The following is a 24,162-nucleotide window of genomic DNA, read 5'->3' as shown; positions in this document are numbered from 1 at the left end:
TTCCATTCAAAGGCACTGGTTGCATCACACCAGACTGTGATGCAACCAGTTATACACACTCAACAACACATTTATAGAGGTTTGTCAAAATTACACCTACGCGCTGGGCTCAGGACAGGAAAATGTTTTGGGGGTATTTTCAGATAAATGCTAGCACTATACCAAAAGGGGGTGATGTCGTGTTAAAAGGAACAAGCATGCTTGTACAGAAGGGAGAGCACACACGAATTATGGAATGAGAGTCTTAGAACTAAGACTTGGCTGCATGCATCCAACTATATTGAGATTATATTTATGACCACATCAGTGGGACTATCTTCTAATAATGGCGAACATCCACCATGATTTCTTAATGACACCATCACAATACAAGCAAAACCAACAACAGATGCTTCTGAATCTGTTCTGAATTAGTATTGGCCATTTTTTTTAAAGTGTAGGGACTTAAGTTTAAATTGACATTCTGATCAAATTTAAGATTCAGATGACGAAAACTACAATATATCCTTGTATTTTCTTCCGATCACCATAAGTTTGATTGTAACTGGAAGCTTGTTCATCTCATCTGCATATAAAAGGATAAAGGGAGGATCTCATTGAAACCTATTTAATATTGAAAGGCCTAGAGTGGATGCAGGGAATATGTTTCCTGCAGTGGAAGAATCTTGAAACCAGAAGGCACAACCTCAGGATAGAAGGACATCCCTTTAGAATTGATGAGAGAAGAAATTTCTTTTGCCAGAAGGTAGTAGTGATTCTGTGGAATTCATTGCCACAAGCAGCTCCGGAGGCCAAGCCACTGGGTATATTTAAAGTGGAGGTGGATAGGCTCTTGATTAATAAGAGTGTCAAAGGTTAAGGGCAGAAGTCAAGAGAATGGGGTTGAGAGGGATAACAAATAAGCCATGATGGAATGGCAGAGCAATCTCGACGGTCGTCTCTGCTCCTATGCCTTATGGTCTAGACCACGAATGTCCAAATAAGTTAGATCAGCAAGGCTGTCAGCAATTAAAGCTTAAATTTAAATTAATATTGGATAGTTTTGGAACTGCTCACCTGCATTTCATATTTCAATGTCATGTGGAAGCACCACGACCCTATTCCGACAGCTGAAACAAGAAAAAAAAAATTAAGAAATTAAGTTGTTTAAAATAAATAGCTTCATAAATGTTCATTTATCAGAAAAGATTTTGACAATGTTATTTAGCTTTAGCCTTTTGTAATTCTGCCAAATTCAGTCTTACAGTGGAGCTAGAAAGTTTGTGAACCCCGTAGAATTTTCTCTATTTCTGCATAAATATGACCTAAAGTGTGATCAGATCTGCACGAAAATCCAAAAACTAGACAGAACCCAATTAAATAAATAACAGAAAAAAGCACTACACTGGTTCATTTATTGAGGAAAATGATCTAATATTACATGCATTTGTTGGAAAAACTATGTGAATTTCTGAGATGCCTTCAACAAAAGCTATTTGAAGTCCGGTGTTCCAATCAATGAGATAAGATTGGAGGTGTGGGTTGTAGAAGTGCCTTGCCCTATATAAAAAAGGCACACATAGTCAGAGCCTGCTTTTCTCAAGAAAGATCTGTTTATGTACACCATGCCTCAATCAAAGCAGCTTTCAGAGGACCTTAGAAGAAGAATTGTAGAGATGCATGAAGCTACATCTCAGAATCAGAATCAGGTTTACTATCACCAGCATGTGACGTGAAATTTGTTAACTTAGCAGCAGCAGTTCAATGCAATACATAATCTAGCAGAGAGAGAAAAAATAAAAATAAATAAAATAAAACATAATAAATAAACAAGTAAATCAATTACATATATTGAATAGATTTTTTAAAATGTGCAACAACAGAAATACTGTATATTTAAAAAAAATGAGGTAGTGTCCAAAGCTTCAATGGCCATTCAGGAATTGGATGACAGAGGGGGACAGGCTGTTCCTGAATCGCTGTGTGTGTGCCTTCGGGCTTCTGTACCTCCTTCCAAATGGTAACAGTGAGAAAAGGGCATGCCCTGGGTACAGGAGGTCCTTAATAACGGATGCTGCCTTTCTGAGACACCGCTCCCTAAAGATGTTCTGGGTACTTTGTAGGCTAGTGCCCAAAATGGAGCTGACTAGATTTACAACTGCAACTACAAAAAGACAACAAGCATACTTCTAAAGATTTGAGTGTTCATCAGTCCACAGTAAGAGAATTTGTCCACAAATGGAGGAATCTCAGTACTATTGCTACTCTCTCGAGGAATGGCATCCTGCAAAGATCACACCAAGACCACAATGTGCAGTGCTGAAGGTGGTGAAAAAGAACCTAAGGGTAACAGCAAAACATCTGCAGAAATCTCTAGAACCTGCTAAAGTCTGTGCTTGTGCGCCCACTATAAGAAAAACACTGAACAAGAATGGTGTTCATGGAAGGCCATCAGAGAGGAAACCACCGCTCTCCAAAAAAACCATTGTTGCACATCTCAAGTTTGCAAAAGACCATCTGGATGTTCTACAATGCTTCTGGGACAATGTTCTCTGGACAGACGAAAGAAAAGTTGAACTTTTTGGCAGAAATGCACATTGCTATATTTGGAGGAAAAAGGGCACTGTACACCAACACTAAAACCTCATCCCAACTGTGAAGCGTGGTGGAAGGAGCATCATGGTTTGGGGCTGCTTTGCTGCCTCAGGGCCTGGACAGCTTGCAAATATTAAGGAAACAATGAATTCAAAATTATATCAAGACATTTTACAGGAGAATGTTAAGGTAGCAGTCTGTCACCTGAAGCTTAATAGAAGTTAGATAATGCAACAAGACCATGATTCCAAAGACAAGAGTAAGTCAACAGCAGAATGGTTTAAAAAGGAGAAAGTTCATGTGTTGGAATAGATGGGTCAAAGTCCTGAACTTAATCCTACAGAACTGTTGTGGAAGGACCTGAAGCAAGTAGTTCAAGCAAGGAAGCCTATCGACATCCAACAGTTGGAGCAGTATGTAAGAGGAATGGCCTAGAATTCCTCTAAGCTGATGTGCAGGACTGAGACAACAGTTACTGGAAACGTTTGGTTGATATTATTGCTGTGCAAGGGGATCCCACCAGTTACTGAAAGTAAAGGTTCACATATTTTTTCCAACAAATACACGTGATATTGGATCACTTTTCTCAATAAATAAATGAACAAGTATAACTTTTTGTGTTATTTATTTAATTATCTCTTTATCTAGATTTAGGACAGATGAAGGTCTGATCACATTTTAGGTCATATTTATGCAGAAATAGAGTAAAGTCTAAAAAGGCTCACAAACTTTCTAGTACCACTGTATTTTACTCCCATAGTAAAAAGGTTAAGGCCTAAATAACAGGTATTACCTCCCTTACCACACTAGCCTGTGTCACAAAAACATGGACACTCAACTCTTACTTTTAAAGACCCATCTTTGCAAAGGGTAGGGTCACGCAGACGAGCATGTGGGAATGACTCGCCAAGCAAGATTTTATTAAACTTTCATACTGATTACGAGATGTTTCCCCATTAAAAGAACCAATTCATTTTGGCTACCTGTCAAACATCAGCATAGTGTCTGTCTGAAAAAAATGAATCAGGATTTCAAGTGAACTGTCAGCATAATATCCCTGGAGCAGAAGTTCCCAACCTTTATAACGCCATGAACCCTTACCATTAAACGAGGGATCCATGGACTCCAGGTTGGAAAACCCCTGCACTATAGCCTTTCCATGAAGCAACATTTCCCAGGTTTAAACTTCTCAATTCCTTCCAGTCTTGGAATAACTGCAAATTGTTATTTGGCAGAGGGTACCAAGTAATTCAAAGTTCAAGATTGAATTTATTACCAATGTACAAAAAAGGCAATATATACTACACTGATATTCATTTTCTTGCAGGCATTCACAATAGAAGAAAGAAATACAACAGTACCAGTAAAACACCACATACAAAGACTAACAGACAATCAATCTGCAAAAGAAGACAAGCTGTGCAAATACAAAAAAAAAGCAATAAATGAATAAAAAACATTGAGAACATGAGCTGTAGACATCATACAGTTGTCCATAGATTGTGAATTCAGTTCAGAGTTGAGGATATTCACGCTGGCGCAGGGTAATAAATATTCTTGTACCTGGTGGAATGGGACCTATGGCTCCTGTAACTCCTTCCCAGTGGCAAGAGCGAGGAGAGTGTGGCCTGGATGGTGCAGGTCCTTGATGATGAAAGCTGCTTTCTTATGGCAGCTCTCCTCTAGAAGTGCTGTATCCATCACTTTTTGTAGGCTTATCTGTTCTCAGGCATCGGTGTTTCAATACCAGTAATTTGTCTGAACTTTGTTTTTTCTCTTTTACATCTGCCCACCCTCCCACCAAACTCCTTTTATCTTCAGCACGTTCATAGCAAAATGCAGGGCCGACACCTTCAACCATCGTATCTCAGCAGAATATTCCTTTCTTCACAGACGTATTCCTTCTTCCATCCCAGTCCCCACATCAACAATACCAAGTACTAAACCATACCAGTTTTCTTGTTGAGAATAATAGAGCCTATTCATTTGCCACCATATTGTTTGAATTAGCACTTGCAATCTAATTACCCATTTATATTAAATAGCTTCTTTTGAAAGAGGGTCTGTGAGAAATTTTGGCAGATGTATTGTAGTCGCACCATCCATCTTAATAAGCAAGATTTTCCCCCTCGCAATAACACTCAGCAACATTTGAAATAAGCATTTTCTTTTTCATGCAAGAGGGTTTACAAAGCACTTCGAAACAAATTGAATTCACATTTGTAGTTGGATGCTGTATAAAGCCAATGGTTTATACAGATTGCATTCAAACTCATAACACCAGTTCAAAGGCTAACATCACCAGAGACATGATGGTATGATTAATCTTCTTGTGCAATGTCCCTCAACTAAGATACTGTCAGTCACAGAGCATACAGCATGGACACAAGCTCTTCAGCCCAATGAGTGCATCCAGGTAGTCCCAATGTCCTGTGTTTGGTGCTTATCCCTCTAAACTCAGCCCCTCTACATACTTATCCAAGTGCTTTTAAATGATATTATTGTACCTGCCTGAACCACTTCCTCTGGCAGTTCATTCTATGTATTCACCAGCCCAAATTTAAAAAATTGCCCCTCAAGTCCTTTTTAAATATTTCTCCTCGCACCTTAGTTTAGATCTCACCTACCCTGGGATAAATACTGTTACTCTTCTCTTAATCTACACATCTCATACTTATAAATACTTTTATAAAGTTGCCCCTCAATCTTCTACATGCAAAAGAGTAAAGACCCAGTATAGCCGACCTCTCCCTATAAATCAGGCCCTCTAGTCCTGGCACTTTTCTGCACACTTTCCAGTTTAACCAGGTCTTTCCTGTAACAAGGTAACCAAACTCCCAGACTCAATGTACTGAGAATAGGCCAGCATGTTAAATGCTCTTTTCATCACTTGTCTACCTGTGACATCGCTTTCAATGAATTATGGACTTGTGCTTCAAAGTCCCTCTGTTCCATTCTACTCTCTAGTGCTCTACCATTCATAGTATAGGTCCAATGCAACACACACAACCTGTGCTGGTTTGACTTTCAGAGTACCGAGTACAGAAGTTAGGATGCTATGCTGAAGTTTTATAAGACCTTACTGAGACTTAATTTGCAGTATCATGTGCAGTTCTGGTCACCTACCTACAGGGAAGGTGTCAATAAGATTGAAAGAGTGCAGAGAAAATTTGCAAGGGTGTTGCTAGGACTTGAGTTATAGGGACAGGTTGAGTAGTAGATTAGGACTTTATTCTCTGGAGTTTAAGAGAAGGAGAGGAGCTTTGATAGAAGTACACAAAATTATGAGGGATATAGACAGGATACATGCAAGCAGGTTTTTTCCACTGAGGTTGAGTAAGACTAAAATTAGATGTCATGGGGTAAACATAGAACATAGAAATTTACAGCACATTACAGGCCCTTCAACTCCGACCATGTAACCCACTCTAGAGACTGCCTAGAATTCCCCTAGCAGATAGCCTCTATATTTCTAAGCTCCATGTACCTATCTAAGAGGCACTTAAAAGACCCTATTGAATCCGCCTCCACCACCATCGCTGGCAGTGCATTCCACACACCCACCACACTCTGTGTGAAAAACTTAACCCTGACATCCCCTCGGTACCTATTTCCACCACCTTAAAACTATGCCCCCTCGTGTTAGTCATTTCAGCCCTGGGAAAAAGCCTCTGGCTATCCACACAATCAATGCCTTCATCATCCCCTCATGGGTTAAGGGCGAAGGATAAGATTTTTTAAAGGCAACATGACGGGGAACTTCTTCATTGAGAGGGTGCTGAGAGTGTGGAATGAGCTGTGTTATGAACTGTAACGTTTTAGAAATAAACCAGCAGCAAGGGATTTCACTCTGAGTCGGGTTTTATTGTTAAAACCACTATCTTTATTAGTATCTACTTATAATATCGTAACTTAACCAAGATAAACAAATGTTAACAGCGTTATGTGTATATATGTGTGTGATATAGCTCCCAAACTAAGTTAAGCTTGGGGAAACAAAGCTTAGAGTCTTGAGATGGTAAAGTAGGAAAGTCCAGTTCATCCACGGAATGAATGATAGGAGAGAGATATTTGTACTCCAGGGTGAAACGTAGAGAAAAAGTGGTTACATCAAATTCCACAGGTAAATGAAAGTATTCCACAGATTCCACAATGGTAAAACGAGATAACAGTCACTGTAGATCTTGTCCATCAAGTCGTTCCAAATCCACATACGAATTATCAGCGAAACTGATCTGTCACAGGGATATCATCTTCAAGGGGTTGCCACACAACATACCCAGGCAAGGGTTAACACTTAAGTGGTCTCCACTGGATATCCCAAACAAAATCCACTCCTTTGGATTATACGAAGTGACAGTCCCACATTCGTTGTGCACCGTGTGCCAATATTTAACCCAATCTTTTGGGCTTAAAAGAGTTTCAAACCATTGCAGTGACCAGCTGAAGTTTCAGCAGCTAGTCTCCTTTCCCTCCCTCCCTCTCTCTCGCTCTCTGTCTCTCTCTCTCTCTCAACTGACTTCTGACCGTGACTGTCTGTGGTCTGTGTCCTTGTTTTAAAGTTAAAGAAGCTGCAAGTCAGTCAGAGAACAACATCATAGTCCCAACTCATTTAGGTGCTCTTAAAGTGACAGTCCACAGTAAACGAAACCTGTGGGTTCGTAACACTTCCCACCCCCCAAAGGAAATTTTGATCAGCAAGAGCAAAATTTTAACTGCAAGCTACACAATGTGAAACAATACATGTATGGCAATCATATAACATATTGCAGAAGCGTTTACAAATACCAGATTCTACTCCACTATTAAAAATACATTGCAAGCTTAACATCTAGAAAGACAATCAGCAATTACATTATCTTTGCCTTTAATGTAAGTTATCATAAGAAACTGTGGGCTCGTAACAGTTGCAAGTAGAAGTGGTGGATGCAGGCTGAATTTCAACGTTTAAGAGAAATTTGGATAGGTACATGAATGGGAGGGATATGGAGGACTATGGTCTGGGTGCAGGTCAATGGACTTAATCAGATTAATTGTTTGGCATGGACTAACAGGCCGAAGGGCCTGTTTCTGTGCTATGACTCTAAGTTGCCTCAAGTTTCAGTTTAAATTTTCTTTTCGAAAGTAATAATTTACCTTTATATTGTTTCATAAGTTGGCAATGCTGTGGTGTTGTACAAATTAAAATCTACAATCTTGTATCCACCTCCACGCATTAAGGCAGCAACCTGGCACAAATTTCTCTTTCAAATTTTCTTTCCTTGTCTAAGTCAAGTTGGCTGCACACAAGGCGTCTGAGAGATTTAAATCTATCGAATGTCTGGCATGCAAACAGCAAAACACGCACAATAACACAAATCCCTATTTGCAAAACTTTTTTCTACTATTTTCAATTAAAATGAGATTTGGCGAGCTAAGTGACTGGGATGACAATGCAGGAAATTCTAGAAATAATTAAAACTCTAAATCATTAATAAAAAGATTAATTGATGATTAAATGATCTTGATAGATCATTAATAAAAACATAGTTGGCTGGCATGGAATCAATAAGAATGAAGTTTCTCTTTGACACCACAAATAACAACAAATAACATCACATCTTGCTATCATTCTTGTTAATCATTCCTTTAAAAACAAACAACTCTGATACTATAGCTGAACTCTTCAAGGAATTTACAATACCAAATGCCAACACGCAGATCTATCAAAGCTTCTCCTCATCAAGGATCAAACTACAATGAAAAGATCCTGGGCTGAATGACCTGTCCATTGCTGTACTGTTTTATGTTCTATAAATCAAAAGGAGACTTGCACACTGAACGCAAGGGCATGCAAACAGCAAAACACGCACAATAACACAAATCCCTATTTGCAAAACTTTTTGACTACTATTTTCAATTAAAATGAGATTTGGCGAGCTAAGTGACTGGGATGACAATGCAGGAAATTCTAGAAATAATTAAAACTCTTTAAATCATTTATAAAAAAGCTTAATTGATTAAATGATCTTGACAGATCATCAATAAAAATGATCATTAATAAAAAGGTACTGCTACAGGAGAGAGGGAGTTTAGAATACTGACGCATAATTCTCTTAAAATGGAGTCAGAGATAGAAAAAGCAGTGAAGGCAACTTTCAGTTTCTGGCTTTCATCAATCAACACTAAATATGGAACACAAGAGATTCTGCAGATGCTGGAAACCCAGAGCAACACACATAAGGATGCTGGAGGAACCTAGCAGATCAGCAACGTGTATGGAAATGAATACACAGTCGATATTTTGGGCCGAGACCCTTCATCAGGGCCTGATGAAGGGTCTCGGTCCAAAACGTTGAATCTTTATCCACTAAATACAGAAGCTGGAGGTTATGTTGCAATTGTCCAAGCCTTTGGTGAATGGACTTTGAAGCTTTGGACACTACCTCACTTTTTTAATATACAGTATTTCGGCTTTTGCACATTTTTTGATAATCTTATTCAATATATGCAATTGATTTACTTGTTAATTTATTACGTTTTATTTTATTTTTTCTCTCTCTCTGCTAGATTATGTATTGCATTGAACTGCTGCTGCTAAGTTAACAAATTTCACGTCACATGCTGGTGATAATAAATCTGATTCTGATTCTGATTAATGAGAACCTAGGGGGCAACTTATCAAAATAACAATGAGTGGTAGCTGCAGTATAAGGACCACCTTCTAAAGGTGGTGGTTAGAAGTATGTGTACAGGTATATGGATGACAAGAGTTTAAGAGGAAAATGGGCCAAGTGGTGGGAAATAGGTTTATTTTGAATATAATTTTGTTCAGTATGTATATGAATACACAAAAGGGCCATTTTCCAGGCTGTACAAATCTATGACTTTACATTCCAGGAGGGGATTGCAGATTGTTTTACGAGGTCCATAAGATACAGGAATAGGATTAGGCCATTCAACTCATCAAGTCTGCTCTGCCATATTATCCCTCTGAACTCCATTCCCCTGCCTTCTCCCATATGCTTTGATGCCCTATCAATCAAGAACCTACCAACCTCCAATTTAAATATACCCAATGACATGGTCTCCACAGCCATTTGTGACAATGAATTCCACAGATTCACCACCCCTGGCTAAAGAAATTCTTCTTTATCGATGTTCTAAATGGACAACCCTCTCTTCTGAGGCTATGTCCCCGGTCCTGGAATCATCCAACATTTGGGTCAATGCACCATTTGATGCGGTTATGAAGCACATCCCCCCTCACCCCCATCTTCCACCCATTGTAGGGATTTAATGCCAATAAAAAAATATAAATTACACTGACATCCAGAGAAGCTAAATGACCATCAAAAGTAAATCAAATTTTGGACCAACTTTGTGCTGCCTTTACCAACAACCACTGGGGAAGCCAATAGTAATTGTCTTCACTGATATCTGGTCAGACCTTAATTTTAAATGAAGATGCTAATATTGACATCAATCCAGTAGAAATCTGGGAGATCATTTTATAAAGAATTCCAAGCAAAGGTAGAGAGTGACGGGGCCTGAAAATGTTCAGCTATTCACTGCTTCTAAAGATGGTAGAAAATTTGGGTTGTGTACACAGTCTCTGAAGGTGTCAGAAGAAATCTGCAATACTGATAAAACTGCATACAATATATTTGACTTCATGAATACTAAAGCAAGAATTCTTTTACCCCAGGGGTGGAGAATAGGGAAGTGGAGCACCATAGCTTGGCATAAATACAAGAGATTCAGCAGCTGCTGCAAATCCAGAGAAACACACACAAGTACTGGAGGAACTCAGCAGGTCCAGAGCAATCTATGTCCTGGGCTTATGTATGGGTTTGAAATATACATATGCACAGCATGGGTTTGGGGTGAGAGGGAAGAGATTTCATAAGAACTCGTTAGGTAATATTTTCACCAAGAGGGTGGTCAGCATATGGAATGAGCTGCCAGGATAAGTGGATGAGGTAAGTGCAACAACAAGTACACTTAGAAGATACTGGACTGATACATAGACCTTTCGATTGACGTGCATGAGTTGGGCTGAAGGGCCTGTTTCTGTACTGTTTGACAGTATGGCTACAGAGTAAGGTTTTGAAATAGATTACTACCAAGATGGAAGACTTGATTGTGTGAAAAATTGGAGATGTTCTTTTTAGAATAGAAAAGGTTAAGGAAAGGTCTGATGAAACATTTCAAAATAGAAACCAAGATGGTACAAGTTATACCAATCAGGAATGCACCACCTGACAAAGATGGCAGAGATAGATGAGATGAGATGGGGTAGATGTTGCATGATGGAGATAAAAAAGAGGCAGAGTGAAAGAGCCAGGCAGCTAGTTTGAAATAACACAATGAACCTTTCTGTCCTGTACCGTTTATGGTTTGTTGTTAATTTGAACAACTTTAACAAAGAATGGTATTGACAAATAAGAATAAAACACTTTGCCAAAATTAGAAGTGAATAAAATTAATGCATTGAATTGTATGCATCCCACTTGTGGATTAAGCAAGTTAGATCTGCAACAGTAGCATCATGGTTAGTGCAACACTTTTACAACTCAGAGTGTTGGAGTTTGGAATTCAGTTCTGGTGTCTTCTGTAAGCGAGTTTGTATGTTCCCTCCCATATGCTCGTGGATTTCCTCCGGTTGCTCCGGTTTCCTCCCATAGTCTAAAGATGTACTGGTTAGTAGGTTAACTGGTCATTGTAAATTGACCCATGATTAGGCTAGGATTAAATCAATGGGTTGCTGGGTGGCACAGTTTGAAGGGCTGGAAAGGCTTGCCCCATGCTATACCGCGAAGTAAATAAATAAAATCTGGGTTATATTTACACATGGTAATTTATTGCAGAAAATATTAGAGAACATTGCAATTCTTAGGCTATCACAGCCATTTCACTCACAACAAGTACCTACAAACGCAGTGCAGTGCAGTAGGTAATGCATTTCTGATCGCTATCACAATTGCATCCTCAGTTTCTGGACATCTGGCCATTTCAAAAAGCAATTTGAAGACCTATCTCTCATATTCAACAGATTACATAATAGGCAACTCAAGTCTCAAAGCTTCTCAACATAGTGACAAACCAGATTAACTTTTCAAACCATATAATGGCCTTCTGAGTTATAAAATCTCTCAAATCAGAATCAGATATTATCACTGACTTCTATCAGATGAAATGTGTTGTTTTGGAGAATTAGGGCATTCAGCCCATCGAGAATGCTTGGCCATTCCATTATGGATAATCCCGGATCCCACTCAACCCCATGCACCTGCCTTCTTGCCATATCCTTTGAAGCCCTGAACAATCAGGAAACTATCAACTTCTGCCTAAAATATACCCAAGGACCCAGCCTCCACCACAGGCTGCGGCAGAGCATTCGACAAATTCACCACTCTCTACTAAAAAAAATTCTTCCTTCCCCCCTCAATTCCCCCGCATTCTTCTACATTCCAAAGCTGCCAAACACTCCATAAGACCAGAAGACATGGGATCAGAATTAGTCTGCCCCACCATTCAATCATGGCTGTTCCTTTTTTTTAAATCTCCTCCTCAACCCCAGTTCCTGGCCTTCTCCCTGTAACCTTTGATGCCATGTCCAATCAAGAACCTATCAATCTCTGCCTTAAATACACCCAAAGACCTGGCCTCCACAGCACCACGTGGCAACAAATTCCACAAATTCACCACTGTTTGGCTAAAGACATTTCTCCACATCGCTGTTTTGAAAGGGTACCCCTCTATCCTGAGGCTGTGCCCTCTTGTCCTAGACTCTCCCACCACGGGAAACATCCTTTCCACATCTACCCTGTCTAGGCCTTACAACATTCAAAAGGTTTCAATGGGATCCCCCGCCCCCATTCTTCTGAATTCCAGCAAGTACAGACCCAGGGCCACCAAACATTCCTCGTATGACAACAACAGGAATTCTACAGATGCTGGAAATTCAAGCAACACACATCAAAGTTGCTGGTGAACGCAGCAGGCCAGGCAGCATCTGTAGGAAGAGGTACAGTCGACGTTTCAGGCCGAGACCCTTCGTCAGGACTAACTGAAGGAAGAGTGAGTAAGGGATTTGAAAGTTGGAGGGGGAGGGAGAGATCCAAAAGGATAGGAGAAGACAGGAGGGGGAGGGATGAAGCCAAGAGCTGGACAGGTGATTGGCAAAAGGGGATACGAGAGGATCATGGGACAGGAGGTCCAGGAAGAAAGACAAGGGGGTGGGGGACCCAGAGGATGGGCAAGAGGTATATTCAGAGGGACAGAGGGAGAAAAAGGAGAGTGAGAGAAAGAATGTGTGCATGAAAATAAGTAACAGATGGGGTACGAGGGGGAGGTGGGGCCTAGCGGAAGTTAGAGAAGTCGATGTTCATGCCATCAGGTTGGAGGCTACCCAGACGGAATAGAAGGTGTTGTTCCTCCAACCTGAGTGTGGCTTCATCTTTACAGTAGAGGAGGCCGTGGATAGACATGTCAGAATGGGAATGGGATGTGGAATTAAAATGTGTGGCCACCGGGAGATCCTGCTTTCTCTGGCGGACAGAGCGTAGATGTTCAGCAAAGCGGTCTCCCAGTCTGCGTCGGGTCTCGCCTATATATAAAAGGTCTCATCTGGAGCACCGGACGCAGTATATCACCCCAGTCAACTCACAGGTGAAGTGTTGCCTCACCTGGAAGGACTGTTTGGGGCCCTGAATGGTGGTAAGGGAGGAAGTGTAAGGGCATGTGTAGCACTTGTTCCGCTTACACGGATAAGTGCCAGGAGGGAGATCAGTGGGGAGGGATGGGGGGGACAAATGGACAAGGGAGTTGTGTAGGGAGCGATCCCTGCGGAATGCAGAGAGAGGCGGGGAGGGAAAGATGTGCTTAGTGGTGGGATCCCGTTGGAGGTGGCGGAAGTTACGGAGAATAATATGTTGGACTCGGAGGCTGGTGGGGTGGTAGGTGAGGACCAGGGGAACCCTATTCCTAGTGGGGTGGCGAGAGGATGGAGTGAGAGCAGATGTACGTGAAATGAGGGAGATGCATTTAAGAGCAGAGTTGATAGTGGAGGAAGGGAAGCCCCTTTCTTTAAAAAATGAAGACATCTCCCTCGTCCTAGAATGAAAAGCCTCATCCTGAGAGCAGATGCGGCGGAGACGGAGGAATTGCGAGAAGGGGATGGCGTTTTTGCAAGAGACAGGGTGAGAAGAGGAATAGTCCAGATAGCTGTGAGAGTCAGTAGGCTTATAGTAGACATCAGTGGATAAGCTGTCTCCAGAGACAGAGACAGAAAGATCTAGAAAGGGGAGGGAGGTGTCGGAAATGGACCAGGTAAATTTGAGGGCAGGGTGAAAGTTGGAGGCAAAGTTAATAAAGTCAACGAGTTTTGCATGCGTGCAGGAAGCAGCGCCAATGCAGTCGTCGATGTGGCAAAGGAAAAGTGGGGGACAGATGCCAGAATAGGCACGGAACATAGATTGTTCCACAAAGCCAACAAAAAGGCAGGCATAGCTAGGACCCATACGGGTGCCCATAGCTACACCTTTAGTTTGGAGGAAGTGGGAGGAGCCAAAGGAGAAATTATTAAGAGTAAGGACTAATTCCGCTAGACGGAGCAGAGTGGTGGTAGAAGGGAACTGATTAGGTCTGGAATCCAAAAAGAAGCGTAGAGCTTTGAGACCTTCCTGATGGGGGATGGAAGTATATAAGGACTGGACATCCATGGTGAAAATAAAGCGGTGAGGGCCAGGGAACTTAAAATCATCGAAAAGTTTAAGAGCGTGAGAAGTGTCACGAACATAGGTCGGAAGGGATTGAACAAGGGGTGATAAAACAGTGTCGAGGTATGCAGAAATGAGTTCGGTGGGGCAGGAGCAAGCTGAGACAATAGGTCGGCCAGGACAGGCAGGTTTGTGGATCTTGGGTAGGAGGTTGAAACGGGAAGTGCGGGGTGTGGAAACTATAAGGTTGGTAGCAGTGGATGGGAGATCCCCTGAGCGGATAAAGTCGGTGATGGTGTGGGAGACAATGGCCTGGTGCTCCTTAGTGGGGTCACGATCGAGGGGTAAATAAGAGGAGGTATCCGCGAGTTGTCACTGTGCCTCGGCAAGGTAGAGGTCAGTATGCCAGACTACAACAGCACCCCCCTTATCGGCGGGTTTAATAATAAGGTTAGGATTAGTGCGGAGGGAGTGGAGAGCAGAGCGTTCGGAAGGAGTGAGGTTGGAATGGGGACAAGGTGTGGTGAAGTCGAGACGGTTGATGAATTCCTCGTATGATAACCCTTTCATTCCTGGAATAATCCTTGTGAATCTCCTTTGGACACTCTTCAATGCCAGCATATCTTTTCTCAGATGAGGGTTCCAAAACGGTTCACAATACTCAAGGTGAGACCTCATCCGTGCCTTATAAAGCCTCAGCATCACATCCTTGCTCTTGTATTCTAGACCTCTTGAAATGAATAATAACATGGCATTTGCCTTCCTCACCACTGACTCAACCTACAAGTTAACCTTCAGGGTGTTCTGCACAAGGACTCCCAAGTCCCTTGGCTTCTCAGATTCCTGGATTTTCTCCACGTTTAGAAAACAGTCCACACATTTATTTCTACTACCAAAGTGCATAACCATTCATTTTCCAAAATTGTCCTTCATTTTCCACTTTCTTGCCCATTCTCCTAATCTGTCCTTCTGCATCCTATCTGTTTCCAAAACACTACCAGCCCCTTCATCAATCTTCGTATCATCTGCAAACTTGGCAACAAAGCATCTATTCCATCTTCTAAATCATTTATATACAGTATAAAAAGAAGTGGTCCTATCATCGATCCGTGCATAACACCATTAGTCACCGGCAGCCAACCAGAAAAAGATCCTTTTATTCCTGTATGTTTACTTCTCATATGTTAACCCTCATTCCCAGAATCAACCTTGTGAACCTCTTCTGGACTCTCTCCAATGACAACACATATCTCAGAAAGGATGTGGCCCAAAACTGCTGACAATACTCTAAGTGAGGCCTGACTATGCCTTACAAAGCCTCAGCAATATCTCCTTGCTTTTATGTTCGATTCCCCTTGAAATAAATGCCCACATTGCATTTGCCTTCATTACCACAGACTCAACCTGTAAATTAACATTAAGGGGGTCTTTCACAAGGACTCCTAAGTCCCTTGGCACATTTGATATTTGAATTTTCTCCCCATTTAGATATTAGTCTACACTATTGTTCCTTTTACCAAAATGCATTACCATACATTTCCCAACATTGTATTCCATCTGCCACTTTTTTTTTTACCCAATCTTCCAATTTGTCCAAATTCTGCTGCAATCGTATTGCTTCCTCAGCACAACCTACCCCTCCACCTATCTTTGTATCATCGGCAAATTTTGCCACAAAGCCATCAATTCCATTATCTAAACCAGCGGTCCCCAACCACCGGGCCGCGGAGCGGTACTGGGCCGCAAAGCCTGTGCTACCGGGCCATGAGGAAACGATATGTGTCAGCTGCACCCTTCCTTATTCCCTGTCATGCACTATTGAACTTGAACACAGGGTTGCCAACTGTCCCGTATCAGCCGGGACATTCCGTATATTGGGCTAAATTAGTTTGTCCCATATGGGACCGCCCTTGTCCCGTATTTCCCCCGCTAAGGTAGAGCGTTCCTATGAAACCTTTCGTGCCGAAATGGCATATATGGGAAAAAATTTTGAGCGTTCCCAGACCCAAAAAATAACCTAACAAATCATACCAAATAACACATAAAACCGAAAATAAATAACACTAACACATAGTAAAAGCAGGAATGATATGATAAATACAACAGCCTAAATAAAGTATGTACAGTATAGTCGGAAAGATGATGGCAAAACCGATTTGTGGGGAAAAAAATCAACACGTACATGCATGCGCACGTCACACACGCGCACACAGGCGCCCGCGCAAGGCTTCATAGTCATGGTAGTCTTTCCTGGGGTAAAGTATCCCGGGATTTGACTGCTACTTTTGTCCCTTATTTGGGAGTGAGAAAGTTGGCGACCCTAACTGTAAAAGACATGTTGAGGTGAGTTTAACCTTACTCGAACACCGCCCCCCCACCCCCCGGTCAGCCAGTCCACACCAATATTGTCAATATTAAACCAGTCTGCAGTGCAAATCAGGTTGGGGACCCCGATCTAAGCCACTGACAAACAATGTGAAAAGCAGCAGTCCCAATACTGACCCCTGAGGAACACCATTAGTCACTGGCATCCAACTGGAAAAGGCCTCCTTTATTCCCATTCTCTTCCTCTTGCCTGTCAGCCATTCCTCTATCCACACCAGAATCGTTCTTGTAACACCATAGGATCTTATCTTGCTAAGCAGCCTTGTATGTGACACCTTATCAAATGCCTTCTGAAAATCCAAGTAAATGGCATCCACTGCCTCTCCTTTGTCCACCCTGCTTGTAACTTCCTTGAAGAACTCTACCAGATACGTCAGACAAGAATTCCCTTTACAGAAATTTATTTAATCATTAGTCTCCAAGCATCCCGAACTCTCATCCTTAATAATTAATCTCCAACACTTTCCCAGCCACTGTGTTTAGGCTAACAGGCATATAATTTCTTTTCTTTTGTCTTCCTCCCTTCTTAAAGAGTGGAGTGACATTGGCAATGTTACAGTCCTCAGGGATTATGCCAGAATCAAGAGGTTCTTGCATCTGTTATCTCTTCAGCAACCTCTCTCAGGACTCTGGGATGTCGTCCATCTGGTCCAGGTGACTTATCCGTCTTAAGACCTTTCAGTTTGCCTGGCAATCTTTCCATTGTAATAGCAATGATCGCTCCTGCCCCCTGGACTGCATATTGCTAGTGTCTTCCACAGTGAAGACTGATGATCTCAGAGCTAAGGTTCTGAATCAGAGGGATATTAGGACCACGTGTATCCTTTGTTTCACGGAATCCTGATTAACCCCTTCTGTACTGGATGCAGCGATTCAGATCGATGGGTTTACCATACACCGTCAGGATAGATCTATAGAGTCTCTCAAAAGCAGAGATGGAGGAGTTTGCCTCATGATCAACTCTTCTTGGTGTACAAATATATTAGTGCAGTCCCAATTCTGCTCACCAGACCTAGAATATCCAGCAGTGAAGTGCCATCCTTTTTACCTACCACGGGAGTTCTCCAGGGTCATTTTGGTATCAGTATACATTCCACCTCAGACCAATGTCAGGCTTTAGATGATCTGAGCAATGGGATCAACATGCATGAAACAGTGTATCGTAACGCCTTCACCATCGTTTTGGGAGATTCTAACCAGGCCAGTCTGAAAAAAAATCACTAAGCAATTACCATCAACAGATCACTTGCAATACCAGAGGAAACAACACACTGGACCATTGCTACACCACCATCAAGAATGCCTACCGTGCTATTCCACGCCCTCACTTCAGGAAGTCTGATCACCTGGCTGTACTCCTACTCCCTGAGTATAGGCAGAGACTGAAGACTGTAGCGCCAGTAGTGAGGACCAAGAAGGTATGGACAAGGGAAGCATAGGACTGCCTACAGGACTGCTTTGAATCGGTGGACTGGACTGTATTCAGGGATTCATCTTCGAACCTGGATGAACATGCTGCAGTTGTTACCCACTTCATTAAAACTTGTGTGGATGAGTGTGTACCTACAAAAACTTACTGTACATTTCCAAACCAAAAGCCGTGGATGAACCAGGAGGTACATTATCTGCTGAAGGCTAGATCTGTGGCATTCAAGTCTGGCGACCCTGGCCTATACCAGAAAACCAGGTATGATTTGCAGAGGGCTATTTCAAGGACAGAGAGACAATATTGAACGAGGTTGGAGGCAACATCGGATGCACAACAACTCTGGCAAGGTTCCTACAAAGCGAAACCCAATTGCATGAATGGCAGCGATGCTTCATTACCAGATGAACTCAATGCCTTCGATGCCCACTTTGAAATGGAGAATACAACTACAGCTGTGAAGACCCCTGCTGCACTTAATGACCCTGTGATCTCTGTCTCAGAGGCCGATGTTAGGCTGTCTTTAAAGAGAGTGAACCCTTGCAAGGCAGGTCCTGATGGAGGATCTGGTAAGGCTCTGAAAACCTGTGCCAACCAACTGGCCAGAGTATTCAAGGATATTTTCAATCTCTCACTGCTAATGAGCGGAAGTTCCCACTTGCTTCAAAAAGGCAACAGTTATACCAGTGCCTAAGAAAAATAAAGTGAGCTGCCTTAATAACTATCATCCGGTAGCACTCACATCTGCAGTGATGAAAGGTTGGTTATGACCAGACTGAACTCCTGCCTCAGCAAGGACCTGGACTTAATGCAATCTGCCTATTGCCACAATAGGTCAATGGCAGATACAATCTCAATGGCTCTTCACATGGCTTTAGGCCACCTGGACAACACAAACACCCATGTCAGGATGCAGTTCATTGACTATAGCTTAGCATTTAATACCATCATTCCTACAATCCTGATTGAGAAGTTGCAGACTGGCCTCTGTACCTGCCTCCGCAATTGAATCCTTGACTTCCTAACCGGAAGACCACAATCTGTGCGGGTTGGTGATACCATCTCCTCCTTGCTGATGATCAACACTGGTGCACCTCAGGGGTGTGTGCTTAGCCCACTGCTCTACTCTCTATATACCCATGACTGCGTGGCTAGGCAGAGCTCAAGTACCATCTATAAATTTGCTGATGATACAACCATTGTTGGTAGGATCTCAGGTGGTGATGAGAAGGTGTACAGGAGTGAGATATGACAACTAGTGGAGTGGTGTCACAGCAACAACCTGGCACTCAACATCAGTAAGACGAAAGAGCTGAATGTGGACTTGCAGAAGGGTAAGACGAAGGAACACATACCAATACTCAGTAGAGAGATCAGAAGTGGAGAGTGTGAGTAGTTTCAAGTTCCTGGGTGTCAAGATCTCTGAGGACCTAACATGGTCTCAACATATCAATGCAATTATAAAGAAGGCAAGAGAGCGGCCATACTTCATTAGGTGATTGAAGAGATTTGGCATGTCAATAAATACACTCAAAAACTTCTATAGTTGTACCGTGGAGAGCATTCTGACAGGCTGAATCACTGTCTGGTATCGGCGGACTACTGTACAGGACCTGTACAGGAAGCTGCAGAGGGTTGTAAATTAAGTCGGCTCCATCTTGGGTACTAGCCTACAAAGTACCCAGGACATCTTCAAGGAGCGGCGTCTCAGAAAGACAGCGTCCACTATTAAGGACCTCCAGCACCAGGGCATGCCTCTTTCTCATCATTACCCTCAGGTAGGAGGTACAGAAGCCTGAAGGCACACACTCAGTGATTCAGGAATAACTTCTTCCCCTCTGCTCTCCGATTCCTAAATGGACATTGAATTTTTGGACACCACTTTTTTAATATTTCTGTTTTTTGCACCATTTTTAACCTATTCAATATACGTATACTGTAACTGACTTTCTTCTTTATTTATTATTATTATTTTGTGTTTTTATTTTCTTCTATATTATGTGTTATATTGAACTGCTGCTGCTAAATTAACAAATTTCTCATCACGTCGGTGATAATAAATCTGATTCTGATTGCCCCTTAAGTTTATCTGCATTTCTTTGTCCGCCATTACTACCTCACCTGCATCATTTTCCAGTAGTCCAATATCAACTCTCACCTCCCTTTTACAATCTATACAAATGAAAAAACAACTTTTATTATCCTGCTTTACATTATTGGCTAGTTTGCCCTCATATTTCATCTTTTCCCTTCTTAATAGCATTTTTAGTTTCCTTTTGTTTCGTTTTAAAAGCTTCCCAATCATCCAACTTCCCAGTCACTTTTGCTTCCTTATATGCACTTCCTGGGCTTTTATGCAGTCCTTAATTTCCTTTATCAACCCCAGTTGTCTGCCTCTCCCATTTGAGAACTACTTCTTCTGTGGAACATATCTATCCTGCACCTTGTGAACTATTCCCAGAAACTACAGCCACATCTGCTCTGCTGTCATCCCAGCCAGTATCCTCCTCCAAACCACCTGAGCAAGCTTTTCTCTCGTGCCTCTGTAATTCCCTTTATTCTGCTACGATACTGATACATGACTTATGCTCGTCCTCTCAAATTGCAGTACGAATTCAAACATATTATGATCACTGCCACCTAAGGGTTCTTTTACATTAAGATTCCTAATAAGATCTGGGTTATTACACAACACCCGATCTAAGATAGCCTTTCTCCAAGTAGGCTCAAGCATAAGCTGCTCTAAAAAGCCACCTCGTAAGCATTCAACAAATTCCCCGATTTTCCCCATCCCTTTGTATATGGAAGTCCCCCACTTCAATTGTCATTACCGTTATTACGTGCTTTTTCCAGTTCCCTCTGTAATCTCAACTCCACATCTTGGCTACTATTTGGACGCCCAAATACAATTCCAAAAATGTTTATTTTTATTCTTGTAGTTTCTTAACTCCACTCACAAGAGTCAACATTCTTTGACCCTATGTCACTTCTTTCTAAAGATGTAATTTCATCTCTTACCAACAGAGCCACACCACCGCCTACACGTTCCTGTCTGTCCTTTCGATATAAAGTATATCCTTAGGTTAAGCTCCCAACTATGGCCTTCTTTCAGCCACGACTCACTGATGCCCACAATGTCATACCAACCAAACACTAATTGTAGCACGAGTTCATCCGCCTTATTCCGAATGCTACGCGTATTTAAATACAGCACCTTTAGCCTTGCATTCTTCACCCTTTTGAATTTTGCCTCTGTGGTACAATTTAACTGTTTACTCTGTCTGCATTTGTACCCAATCATTGGCTTGTCCTTCCTTACATTCATATCACACCCATCATCTTGCTCTATCAGCTGTATCTTAGTGGTTTCCATGCCCCTGCCATATTAGTTTAAACCACTCCGAGCAGCTCTCATAAACCTGCCCGCAAGAATATTGGTCCCCCTTATATTCAAGTGCAACCCGTCCCTTTTGTACAGGTCACACCTGTCCCAGAAGAGGTCCCAATTATCCAGAAACCTGAATTCCTGCCCACTGCTCCAATTTTTCAGCCATGTATTTATCTACCACCTCATTCTATTTCTATCCTCACTATCACGTGGTACAGACAGCAATCCTGAGATTACTACCCTTGAGGTCCTGCATCTCAGCTTTCTTCCTAACTACCTCTATTCTGTTTTCAGAACCTCTTCCCGTTTTCTACCCATGTCGTTGGTATCAATATGTGACATGACTTTTGGCTGCTCATTCTCCCTTTTCAGGCTATTGTGGACAGCAGTGCATTGTAAAGGCATAAAATTTCTATACCAGGAATAACAAGGTTGAATAAAAATGGTATATGCTGGAAATCCACAGCAACACATACACACATACATAAATACACACACAAAATGCTGGAGAACATCATTCTTGAAGCAGGATAGAGCCCGAAAGATCAATTGTTTATTCTCCTCCACAGATGCTGCCAGACCTGCTGAGTTCCTCTGTGAGTAAGTTAGTGTTCACGGACCACTCAAAAATATGATGGTAAAGGGGAAGAAGCTGATCTGAATCGTTAAATTGCCTGCCAGATTTTCTCCATTTCTGCATAAATGACCTAAAATGTGATCAGATCTTCACGCAAGTCCTAAAACTAGAAAAAGAGAACCCAATTAAATAAATAACACAAACCATTATACTTGTTCATTTATTTTTGAGAAAAATGATCCAATAGCACATGTATTTAGTTGGAAAAAGTAGGTGAATCTTTATTTCCAGTAACTGGTGGGTGGGACCCCCTTGCACAGCAATAATTTCAACCAAACGTTTCCAGTAACAGTTGTCTCAGTCCTGTACATCAGCTAAGAGTAATTTTAGGCCATTCCTCCTTACAAACTGCTTCAACTTTTGGATGCTGGTGGGCTTCCTTATATGAACTGCTTGCTTCAGGTCCTTCCACAACATTTCTATAGGACTAAGGTCGGGACTTTGACCCGGCTATTCCAACACACGAACTTTCTTCTTTTTAAACCATTCTGTTGTTGACTTACTCTCATCTTTTGAATCATGGTCTTATTGCATTATCCAACTTCTATTAAGCTTCAGGTGACAGACTGCTATCCTGACATCCTCCTCTTTCACCTCAGACGACTGAGGAAGTTTGGCATGGGCCCCCAAACCCTAAGAACTTTCTACAGGGGAACGATTGAGAGCATCCTGACTGGCTGCATCACTGCCTGGTATGGGAACTGTACCTCCCTTAATCGCAGGATTCTGCAGAGAGTGGTGCGGACAGCCCAGCGCATTTGTAGTGAACTTACCAAGATTCAGGACATTTATAAAGTCAGGATCATTGGAGACCCGAGTCACCCCAACCACAATCTATTCCAGCTACTACCATCCAGTATCGCAGCATGAAAGCCAGGATCAACAGACTCCGGGACAGCTTCTTCCACCAGGCCTTCAGGCTGATTAACTCATGCTGATTTGAGTGTATTTCTATGTTACATTGACTGTTCTATTTATTATAAATTACTATGATTGCACATTTAGACGGAGACATAATGTAAAGATGTATCTGAAGAATGTAAGAAATAAAGTCAATTGAATTCAATTCTCCTTGAAAATGTCGATATAATTGTAAATTCATAGTTCCCTCAATGATTGTAAGCTGTCCAGGCCCTGATGCAGCAGAGTAGCCCCAAAACATGCTTCACTGTTCGGATGAAGTTTTGGTGTTGGTGTGCAGTGCCCTTTTCCCTCCAAACATAGCATGTGCATTTCTGCCAAAAAGTTCAACTTTTCTTTCATCTGTCCTGGGAACATTGTCCCAGAAGCACTGTAGAACATCCAGGAGGTCTTTTGCAAACTTCAGATGTGCAACAATGTTTTTTTGGAGAGCAGCGGTTTCCTCTGTGATGCCCTTCCATGAACACCATTCTTGTTCAGTGTTTTCTTACAGTGGACTCATGAACAAAGACCTTAGCAAGTTCTAGAGATTTCTGCAGGTCCTTTGCTATTACCCTTGGGTTCTTTTTCACCTGCTTCAGCATTGCATGTTGTGCTCTCGGTGTGATCTCTGCAGGATGCCCACTCCTAGATAGAGTAGCAACAGTACTGAGTTTCCTCTATTTGTAGACAATTTCTCTTACTGTGGACTGATGAACACTCAGATCTTTAGAAATGCTTTTATAGTCTTTTTCAGCTTCATCCACCTCTACAATTTTTCTTCTAAGGTTCACTGAAAGTTGCTTTGATTAAGACATGGTGCACATTTTTGAGAAGAGCAGGCTTTGTCAATAATCTGACTTCGTGTGCCTTTTTATTGGCCAGGGCTCCTCCACAACCCACACCTCCAATCTCGTCTCATTGACTGGAACACCTGACTCCAAATAGCATACCCCGGAGGTTTACACGTTTTCCCATCAAATACGTGTAATATTGGATCACTTTTTCCTCAATAAATGAACAAGTATAATGTTTTGTGTTATTTATTTCATTGGGTTCTCTTTATCTAGTTTTAGGACTTATGTGAAGATCTGATCGCATTTTAGGTCATATTTATGTAGAAATGTGTGTGGGCACGTGGCCAAGTGGT

At 41.9% G+C, this 24,162-nt stretch overlaps 1 protein-coding gene across 2 annotated transcripts in view; it reads right to left on the bottom strand.

The window, feature by feature from the left end:
- acer3 (alkaline ceramidase 3) overlaps nt 1-24,162 on the bottom strand; it is a 309,653-nt gene that overhangs the window by 184,518 nt on the left and 100,973 nt on the right. For both annotated transcript variants that reach the window (XM_072262601.1, XM_072262600.1), the window contains exon 3: nt 1,057-1,109. In XM_072262601.1, coding sequence (XP_072118702.1) covers nt 1,057-1,109 — 53 coding nt within the window. The remainder of the gene's footprint in view (nt 1-1,056; nt 1,110-24,162) is intronic.

The sequence above is a fragment of the Mobula birostris genome, chromosome 7, assembly GCF_030028105.1.
Source record: "Mobula birostris isolate sMobBir1 chromosome 7, sMobBir1.hap1, whole genome shotgun sequence".
Lineage (NCBI taxonomy): Eukaryota > Metazoa > Chordata > Chondrichthyes > Myliobatiformes > Myliobatidae > Mobula > Mobula birostris.
Note: the sequence above shows the minus strand (reverse complement) of the source record. Positions and strands in the feature narration are given on the sequence as shown.